At 33.3% G+C, this 11,305-nt stretch overlaps 1 protein-coding gene across 1 annotated transcript in view; it reads right to left on the bottom strand.

Moving 5' to 3' along the window:
• Positions 1-1,764: 1,764 nt before the first annotated feature.
• Positions 1,765-11,305, bottom strand: part of TRHDE (thyrotropin releasing hormone degrading enzyme) — a 259,991-nt gene continuing 250,450 nt past the window's right edge. The window contains exons 16-19 of the mRNA XM_088141536.1: positions 8,411-8,578; positions 7,757-7,897; positions 5,554-5,635; positions 1,765-4,750 (exon numbers count right to left, since the gene is read on the bottom strand). Of these exons, the coding sequence (XP_087997662.1) occupies positions 4,607-4,750; positions 5,554-5,635; positions 7,757-7,897; positions 8,411-8,578 (535 nt within the window). The 3' untranslated portion in view covers positions 1,765-4,606. The remainder of the gene's footprint in view (positions 4,751-5,553; positions 5,636-7,756; positions 7,898-8,410; positions 8,579-11,305) is intronic.

Below are 11,305 nucleotides of genomic sequence, written 5' to 3'. Positions count from 1 at the left end.
ATCACATCAAGTCAATGCTGACTTGATGGCACACGATCAATTTATGATTTTTTCAATATTGTCCAGAATATGAGTGTTTCCAAATTTTACTATGATGAGTTATAATGAAAAACACCATTTGCATCTCTCCCTCTCTGAATATCTATGTGTATGCTCTGCTTTAGTGTATGCATAGTGTTTTACATAATTTTTTCACTATTCAGTTCTTAGAACAAGTGGTGAAGATAGGTTTATTGATGGCTTAATGAAGGCCATCTAAGTGGTTATGGAAAACAGATTTAAAATAAGGACCTCCTAAATATAACTATATAAACCAAATATCATAATTACAACATCATATGAAACAAGGTCAGGTTTCATAAAAATATGAATCCTTTTATCATACATATTTTGAAGCATAAACTTTGTCCCAAACATAGTTAAGTCATGTTCTAATTTGAACTGGTGCTTATCAGAGACCCTTCTTCAGATTATAGAGAAGCCAAACATTTTCCACCACAAGTGCAGTTAACAAACATAGCAAAACATGCATACAATATAAAATCTACTTTCAAGTGAAATGGCTATCCTAAGATGAACTTTTAGAGTGACATAATGATATAACAGATTCACAGAGTATCACCCCAAAGTATTTCCAGCTTAATGAAGGGACCTTCATAGGTTGCTCTGCTACCTCTTAATGCTACCTAACACTGTACTCTACTGTATTCCAGATATTAACAGCATGAAGTATCATGCTCGTGTCTGAGTAGTACATAATTTTTTTTGAATCTCCTGCCTTCACCCACATGTGAGTGAAATATTGAAGCTTAAAACATATTAAAGTGATAGGCAAATGACATGTTCATTAGTTATTTGAATTAGCAAAATATCAGTTTGTGATGATTCACCAATGATAACAGAGGAGTTACAGAGAACCATACATGCCATGACTTTTACAAATACTACAGAACATTATACCACTGTGAATATGTACTATGTTGGAGGACTGGCATTCTAAAGACATGACATGAATGCTTGCCAGCTGCCTGGTTCTCTGAAGGAGACCTCTGAGACTATCTAAGAAAGAAATCAGTTCATACTCTCAAATGGGCATGTTCTCTGAAACACAGGAAAAGCAATTTTATCAACTTAAAACCTACAGTTCAAGCAATCTAGTAACTTTTCCCAATCTAGTGTCCTCTAGAAGGTTTGTATTTCAGCCTTAACAATCCCCAGCCAGCATGTTGAAGTCCAACTAATTTGAAAAGCACCGAGTTGGGGGAAAAATGCATTACAGCAATCCAAGATAAATGAAGACTTGTACTGTTTTAACTGTGCTTTACTTCTATTCCATGGCAACTAATATTACAAAAATAGTTACTGCATAGTTTATTTAAGAACATTTGGATAATGGTATTCTGTATCCATGAAAGCATTGAGAAATCGGACAAGAAATGCCAACATAAAACTTTAAGGAATCATACAATGGAATGCTTGCTTGTTTAAGAGCCCATAGGGAGTATTTAGTGTAGATTTCAATTAATAAATCAAATAAAATTCAAGTTCAGGTTTGTTCTAATTCAGTGATTTCATTTTTTTCCTTACTTTTTTCCCTGATATTTGAAATGCCATTACTTATTATATTTTTTACTAATTTCTGTGCATTTGGGAAAGTGGAAGGTTTAGAGTACCTTTCAGCCATAGATTTAAATATCCCAGTGAAATTAATAGTGTTTAAAATTAAAAATGGTTCACTTTCTAAAAATAAGAACATTGGAATACTTAAAAGAGAATAAAAGCAAGCTGCAAAACATACACAGGCGTCTGAATAAATGTTTCTAATATTTTTCATTCTTAGTGGAAAAGTCAGAAGCTTGCAGTAGTCAACTTTTACAATGGGAAAATTAAAACCACACCCCCCAATCCCAGCCTAACTAGCAAGAATTTTAAAAACTCAGAATCTTTTAAGAATTCAAAGCTGAATACTGTACATCTAACATTTGACAGTTTATTACCTTTTTCATAATCACAGATTCCTTCTAATAATAATAAATTACAAAATGCATCAGTGAAGCAATGCTTTACATTTGGCTTAGATTGGCTGTAAAGAATATCAAAGCATTCTTCTATCATGAAGCGTCCAAAAAGCATAGTGGTCTCTAGACTGCATTATCTAACCTTAGGAGTTATCTTTCAATATCTAAGTTCACACCATAAAACATTGTCCTCCATAATAAATTCTCCTTTACCTTTCATTGACCCTATATCACCTACTTTCCTTTTTTAAAAAAGCCCTAAGCTTTCTTGTTTCCCACTGTAGCTTTGTGGTTTCTCTTCTTGGATTTTACTATGAGGATAAGAAGAAGTTTCTATGAAATTGATACAAATCTTTTAAAATCATCTTGGAAATGAATCTGAACAACCCATGAGCTAAATGTTAGATTCTTTGATTCTTCTCATCACTGAATGTATAAGTTGGATGGGAACTGACAGGTAATCTAGTCCAACCCTCATTCATTTCAGGAATCTACTAAATCATCCCTGAGAGGAGGCTGGGGGACAATTTTTATAGACAGACAGTTGCACTGCTTAATTGTTCTTACTTTCAGGAAGTTGCTCCTAATACTTTCTGACCAGATGAAAAGTTGTATGGCTTTAGTGTAGGTAGGGCAGCTCCTTAACATTAGAAAACAGCAAAAAGTGAAAGCTCTATTTCAATTCTTGCTTGTATAAAGCCCCAAAGAGCTGTTGGTGAATTAATAAATTAATTAATAAATTAATAGGTATTCAGATTTAACTTAGTATTTGTTGATAAACTAAAGCAAATTGAGATGTTTCAAAACTACAACCTTCAGGCTGCTATATTAACATAAAATAATCTATATTCACTATAGGCAATTTTTCATGAACATTCATAGAAAATTATTTAAATTTGATTTTTTTCTGTCACTCAGTACTAGCAATTGTCCAATAAAGAATACAATTGTGTCACTGACTGGTTTAAAGCAAACTCCCATATATGGTTTATATGTATCATGAAAAACTGCAGTTTATTTCATTTTCATTTTATTATGTGAGTCACACTGTTCTTCCACATGAATTACAAGATAAAATAACTATTTCCCTTATGGATGGAGATTTTTCAAATTCCATGTTAGGGGGAGAACACAAAGATCATAAGCAACTAAAGATAATGAAAAGCAGATACAGCTTCTAAATTGTAGGTTATAGTCAATAATTTGTTATTTTCTTCCGTTAGAGGGTATTGAAGAATATTGGTTCCCTACAATGAAGAAATGGGTTTGATAAATTATAAGAAGTACTGCATTCTAACTAGGTTATTATTCAATAAATCTTTACAAAAATTCTAAATAAGGAAAAAAACTGAGGAAGTACATTCTATTTAAAACAAGTCCCATTACGTTAAAGGGGGATTATTTTTAATAATTGTATCTATGCCTTTGAACTGCATTAGAAAATACCTGAATAAAAAAATTAGTGAAATAGACACAAGGGATTATTTTTTAATTTCGAGCTTTAACAATTGCTGAAATTTCATCCATTTGATTTTAATGGGATATGTGTGAAGAAACAAGATGCTCATATTGAAAGAATGAGGGGAAAAATGAGTGTTTGTCACAAATTAAACATTACCTAGGAAGATCTTTTAATTCACATATTTTTCACAGAGACTGGTTTCCCCCTGGTTTTGTTCTGTTCTTCCTCTCAATGTTATTTTTCTATCATGTATGCAACTATCAAAATAACTGCGTAACATCTACTGAATACATTTGCTGAGAAGACATAATGCAAAACAGTGATTTTTTTTTTACTCCCCCCCTCGGAATATATAAACCAGCTGTTGTAAACTATAGAAGCTTATGAAGGTAAATCTATCCTTAGTTGATCAGCAGTGGATACATTTATTTTTGAAATTATAATATACCGTGAGAATATTCTGTCTCTAAATACATATGTATTCTTGATTTAAAAAGAGGAATCTTTGGAGTGTAATTTATATTACTGTTTACAACTCAAAAGAGGATTAGCACTGAAACCATAACTTAAAGAGAATTTAAATATTGATTGAACTGGCCAGCACCATGGAAAGGGGAGATGTTACCACTTGTTTATTTGTATCTTTAACTTCCTTCTTTCCATCCTACCTTGGTGTTACAACACTGATTGTCATAATAGTCTTTGTGCTTTTGCATAATGCCCATCTTTGATGTAACAGAAATTCACATACAAAACATGGACATCTGAAGTAAGCATGCTGAAATACAGGCAGGAACCATAAAACCATGCACAAATATTCTCAGGGTTTGTTTTTTTTTCCCCAACAAAACTGACATAAACATTTACATGCACCACCTAATATCACATTTGGCCATGGAATAGAGGGGATGGGATTCATGACCATTCCTCTTTGTCAGTGTTTTTCTTTTCGCCCCTTGTCATTTAACAGTTCTGAGGAATTTGGTGCAAAAATATAATATATCTGTATCCATTTGTCCTTCCAATTTGAACTTGTATTCGGCGAATTTCTAGTCAGTTTTCTGAAAGTTCCCACTGTGCTTCTCCTCTTGCACAACTTGTACTAGGTCTTTGCCAGAAACACTGATTAGTGTGCAAGCGTTTTTCTCAGCCACTGAAATAATTCTTCTTTATAAATCATTTGCCACCGGACATTTGCTTCCACTGTTTCCACAGCTCGAGAGAAAGAGGCAACAGATCTCTCCTCATAATTCTTTACAAAGTTCTTTAACTGGAAATAGAACATAGTGGTTAATTCAGAGTGAACTGAAATAAAAAAATGAAGTTCATAGAATTTACAAACTAAAGACAAAAGCTCTGTGTTCATTACTGAAGTATTTTGTAGATTAAAAGGTATAATAAAGCAACAAACTGCAACTGCTTGAAATGGTGTTGCAAAATATTGATGTGCCAATGCCTGATTATATTAACATCACTTCCTCTGTCTCCCTTGTAGTCCATCTGCTTTATGGTGTAGACAGCTGGGCTCTTATCAGATTTTACATAGGTATCCAAGCAGGCAAAAATTGGAAACACTCCTAATGTAGTTTTGGATCATGTTAAGCTAAAACATTTGCATTCTTCCCTGAAGAGCTTTTGCTTATTAAATATTGTAAAATATGTTTAATTAGGGTTGAGGAACTTTTTAAACATTTTTATCATAAAAGAATAAGAGTTTATTTACATGTTGGAGGGGCTGTTCAAGCACTATAGAGACCATAACTGACCTTGGATTGAATATCTTATATTTACAATTATTCTGCTAATAGTAGGTTTACGATAAATTTAGTTAAAATAGCATGAAGCTAGATCGTCACCTTCTTTCTCTCTCTCTCAATATAAAATAGACTGTCTTTTTCTTAAATGTGAATGCACCATTCAGGAAATACATCATTTATAGGAGACAAAATACATACATGTTACAGGACAAGCTGTATAAACTTGTTCTTTTTAGGTAACCAAGATTAACACATGATGAAGAAAGTGAAAAAGAATAAAAAATAACTGCAAGTACTGAACTCGCATAATATTTACCTCATTCAGTTCACTCTCTGTATTAAGAAATTCTGTGACTCCACTTATCAGTTTTGAATTCATAAATAACGCTTCTCCGTATCTTCATCGGCAGATTAAAAATACAAATATAGAGCATTCTAAGTGGCAATGACTTTAGAATCATATATTATAAAGAATATTTCTATTACAGTTATGCAACCAATTAAAGTTTCTATCCCACAACTTCTGGAAATATTACCTCCTGTGGTCTATGATGTTCAGTATCAACCATATTGCACTGAAGCTCCATTGGTAGGAGTAAAAGTAGTCATATTGTTAAGAAAGCTACATGGATGTGTTCATGTAATCATTAGGAATCAGGAGTGTTTTGCCTACTACCAATTTATAGAAGAGGACAACACTTACTGTTCTGGAATGGCTTTGTGATCTTTGGTTGGTTCATTGAAATGATAAACAACTAGCTAATATGTCTTTATTCTAAACAGAACACATAAGCCTTCACTAGTGAATGTTTATAATCTCCTAATAAATAATGCAATGATTCTTTCCTCCCCCATGTGAAACTAATAGGAAACTGTTTTATAATGAATTAGATCCTTTTTAAACTTTTAACTAGCAGAGCAGTAGGGAGACTGAACTAAATATAAATGATGTATAAATGGTATATAAATGATGCATTCTACCTTTGAGCTACACTTTTTTTTTAAAGGGCTTTTATTACATCATTTAATGGTAATTATTCCAGGGATGATTCAGGCATAACAGAGTCCTACCCCCACCCCACCTCTCCTAAAAAGAGCAAGCTAGACTATTATAGAGAATGTTTATTATTTTTACCTCATATTATCTGTACTTTAAGGTTTCTAATTCTAGATTCAGGTTTAAATGCCCTATATATCACCTGAATATTAACATCTGTTTTGGATTTTGTTACTGTTCTTTTGTTTTGTTTTACTATTCTTGTTAAAATATTTGATTTGTAATTTTTTGACCATCTGGCTATCAGAATTCTACAGAAAAAAACAGATAGTGTAATGTAGAGGAACTTACAAAATCAATCTCTTCTAGGTTCCCTAAATATTACAACAGCTAAAATAATTTTGCAAAATGCTTGACAGCAATAGTTAGGTCAGCAAAGAAGGAATATTGTTAGTTTTCAACATTAACAATGATTTTGACAACTCATAGATTTTTTAGGGTAAAATAAAGCATGATGATATAAGAAATAATAATTCAGATGATTTTCCAAATCATGTATGAAAGGTTAAGAATAAGGCATTGTCAACTTAAGGCATGCATAGTTCCTTCTAAACTTCTTCCTTTTTTGTATATAAGAAAAGGAAATAAGAAGTGCTCGGATTCTAGTTTGTAATGTGGCAAGATATGCTTACACAAATTATACTTGAAAATAAGGTTTTGGTATGGTGATTGGATGTCATATATAAAAGCAGGCAATAATCCATTGGCAATAAATTTACATAAAATGAATAAATTCTGTACAAAAAAAATTCTTACAGATAATATTCTCCCCCTAAACTTTAGATTTTTATAAATAGGCCATATAAACATTATTAATAATAATAATTTCAATGTATTTTAAGCATTGGCAATATAGAAATAAGCTTATTTTTGGTAACATTTCAGTTCTTCTTTTCTACTTAAACAGTTATAGATCCTCTAGTACCAGACAAGATTTATTATAACATCACAAACTTGCCTATAAAAATAACTGAGCTTTAAAAACAAATTCTAAATATCTGTATTTATACTATGCGCATAACCATTCATCAGTTTCTCTTCAAATTAAATTTCAACTCTCTGTGTTGCATCAGAAGACAGAAGGAAAAGTAGATTTGGAGCAGGGTGCAATTAGCTATCCCATACATGAGTAATACTGCAGGAAGTAAGATCAAGGCCATTATTAAAGGATATGTACTGTGTTTTATTATTACACAGAACACTTACAGCAACAAAGAAGCAAATGACTTTTGAAATATATATATATATATATATATATATATATTTATATATATATATATAGTGTGTGTGTGTGTGTATTTATTATAGTATATATAAACATACAACTCATTACAAATATAGCCTTTTCTCAATTTTTAATGGCTATATAAATATGTATACCCTTAAATATATTGGTATGATAAAGTTTGAATATATGAAACATGAAACATACAGTCCTAAACATTTAATCAAAACGTTTTACCTTGCATTCAGTATTTTCCACTTTTCTCTAAAAAATTTCCAGGCAAGATCTCTTCCATGTGGATTTCTAGCTACATGGATTATGACATCTATTGCATCCTGATCCAGGACAACTTCTGAATTAAGAGACAGGTTAAGAAGCCTTGAATAATAGGAGAAAGGGGAAAAAATGTTTAGCTTTTACCAACATAAATATTTTAACATCATGCTATTCAACATCTTGAGATTGCTAGATTCTAATTGAAAGTCATTGCAGCCCTTTCAATGTCTATTTATAAAATACAGAAAACAAACTAAATTTTGAGACAGAAAAAAAAAAGCTTCCTTCTGTTGACCTACACTTGACAGATATTTGGTAAAAGTTAAAATTAATTGCTTGATTGTAGGCTTCATGAATGCTACTCTGAGGTCATACTTTTTAAAAATTATTTTCAAGTTAATATAGAACAAATGAATTGGAATAAATGCTAAGCACATACAGTATTGAAAACTTTCTCATATTTTCAGAAGAAAATAAATAAGAAGAAAAAAAAGGAAGTACATAGATGAAGAATATTTAATCTCTGGGACAAAATTCAGACCACAAATGCTATTACTTCTACTGATAACAAGACTGAGTCCAAAAAAACAAGAAATATAAACTAAATTAGCACACCTGTTTAACAAATTTCTGTCATCACTACAGGTTAAAGCTTCTAATAATATTTTCTTCTCTGATACTGCTGTTGTTGAGTGGAATTTCATCCAGATGAATTCCCAAACATCTTCATCCATCAGTGAAACTCCTGTGCAGTAGACGATGTCTCTTACATTTGGTGGTATTCTTTAAAAACATATAAAACCACAACAATACTGTATTTGTAATATATTCAATAGACATAACATACAAGCTAAAGTTCTGTGTCACTGACAATTTTCCTGAAGATGGAGGGAGTTTAAATGTTATGGTGGTGGTTCCATTTCTCAAATTTAGCATTTTTAAAAAATCTTAAAATGTGGCCACAGGAAGAGAATAAATACAGAGCAAAGCTGAAATGGAGGGTGGTAATACCCTGACTAAAATTCTCAAACTATTATCTGTATAAGTAAAACTTAAACACACAATTTTTATATTCTTTGTGAGACTGTTAGCAGCTTTGACAGGATGGGAAGGAGGTATGAGAAGATTTGAATTGGCCTATGAAAAAGTGTTAGATACATCATGACCAGAACTGAATGCCCTCATTATGTAATGTCTAAATTAACTGAAAAGACCATGCAGGCTTAGTTGACAGGACTAACCTATTTTCTCTTGCTCTTGCTGCAGAATGTATAGGAAGAACAAGGTCTGTCTCTGCTACTGTGTCAAGGTAATTATGACCACTCATTCCTCAATTTTTCTTATGATGGAAAAGAGTAAGTATTAATTTTTTCTTAACCAATCTCTGTAATGCATGTGTGCTTATGTATTTATTTCTGATTGCTGCAACAGCTCTGGGTGGCTTACAAGAATGTAGATAAACATATACAATGCTAAAACCATGTAAGATTCTGAAGCAGCATTAAAATTCAGTGCTAAAACTGTTAAAGCTCTAAAACTGTAAAAAAACCCAAGATAAAAAGATAGATTTAAGGCCTATTTTGAATTGTAATAAGGGCCAACCTCAACTCCAATGACAATTTATTTGACAGTACAGGCAAAAATGACGTTAAACAGATTTGTATCAGAACCTTCAGAATTTTGACTTCATTGAGGACCAAAGAGTGTGGGATGAACTTTACGGCATTAGGTGGTCTTGCAATAATCTGGGCTTAAGCTATGTAAAGTCTTAAAGTAAATACCTTGAGTTGGGCCTAGAAATCAACTGGCAACCAAAGGGTCTGTTTCAACAATGGAGGAATGTGGCATTTACTAGGGGATACTATCTATCCAAATCAAACTTCAGGTTCTTCTTCCACATCCAGTCTTTTACCATACCAAGACTCTTGAGAAATCCAATCTTGAGGCCATTGGAAAGGACAGTATGGTCAGCAACCAACTCCAAATCTGTGAATGATCCTTCCCAGATTCATATTAAAAAACATACAAAATAAGATAGTACCCTGTGGGATCCACAAGACAATTCCTAAGAATATGAGCAGACATACATTCGACATCATGTTTTGATACATACATTCGACATCATGTTTTGATAGCACCCAAAGAAATAAGAGCAGAAATACTGCAAAGCAGCATTCTCAACTCCCAGGTAATTCATGTTCTGCAAAAGGATACAGTAATCAACAACATCAAAAGATGCTAAGAGAACCATAATATCAACATAGTCACACACACACACACACACACACACACACACACACACACTTCTTTCCTGGTATCCAGCATGCATCGAAGTGACAAAGGCTATCTCTGTGCCAAATCTAATTTGTCAAGAATCTTGATCACAGTTTCAAACTTGCAATCATTTTCAACTGTCCGCAACAATACATAAATACATTCTGTTGGGTATGAATCTCTTGGCTGGCAAAGTCTCCCCCAAAAGAAAGCAGAATTGTGCTATGCTTATTTCAGTGAGTGTAACAAATGAAGTGAGAGGATGATGATAAAAGGAGAATACCAGCAAACCTGTGGCCCAGAACAATAGAAAACTCCTCACTCACCACACATACAGTAGAGTAATCTCTGAAATTAGGGCAGCAGTTTGCCATTTTTGGCCAAGCCCTGCATATCACCTCTGAGGCTACAGGAGAGCACCAGATGATTGATGGAAATATAGAAAGTTGTGGCATTCATTGTGATCATCGAAGATGATAAGGCCAATGGCTCTGGACTGAGAAGAAAGCATGGCTTCACACCCAGTTAGGCCAAAGGGGGAGTGCACTCATAGTCTTGCATCAAGTGGCCAATCATGGCCTGCTACTTCCCACTTGACAGCTATGGATGACCAGAACGGACTATCTACTCCCCCACTATCAAAGTATGAAAGTCTTCATTCTTGTGTCCCTTGGGTTTATGAACTTCATATGGCAATTGTGATGATTGAGACCCCTGATCTATTTAAACAACCTCCTTTAAGAGTCCCTAGTGTCACTGAATTTTCTACAGGTTGACTAAATATGAAATATTGGACTCTGGGGTATAGTTGTTCAAAGTGGCTGAGTCTCAGGATGGTTTCTTTAACAAACACTTTGTTGTTGCCTCCTTTTTGATGTATAAAACTCTGCCTCCCACAGAGAAGCCCTAATAATCTCAGAAGTCATTGGCAGAAAGCAGTCTTTATAAACCAGGCTATACAATCGTTCTTCTAAGAACTTCTGAAGTATATTTGCAGTTGTTCAGTTTTAGACAATCTGCTACTTGACATGCATTGCTTCATTTCTTCAAATGACTGTACTGCTCATTCTTTCATTCTATCATTTCAAGCCCTCCATAAAGTCTGCATTTTGATAACAAAGACCTATGCTATCTGAACATTTTACAGAGTGTGACCTCCTTCCCCTTCTCCTCCTCCTTGTTTATTATAGCCACCCATCTCCAAAAGACTCTGGGTGGATGACAGGGGCTCCACAA

The sequence above is a fragment of the Python bivittatus genome, unplaced genomic scaffold (genome assembly GCF_059951505.1).
Source record: "Python bivittatus isolate LINGU-HERP-01145 unplaced genomic scaffold, Pbiv_v1 ctg000330_np1212, whole genome shotgun sequence".
Lineage (NCBI taxonomy): Eukaryota > Metazoa > Chordata > Lepidosauria > Squamata > Pythonidae > Python > Python bivittatus.
The sequence above is the reverse complement of the archived record's forward strand: the minus strand, read 5'-3'. Positions and strand labels throughout refer to the sequence as shown.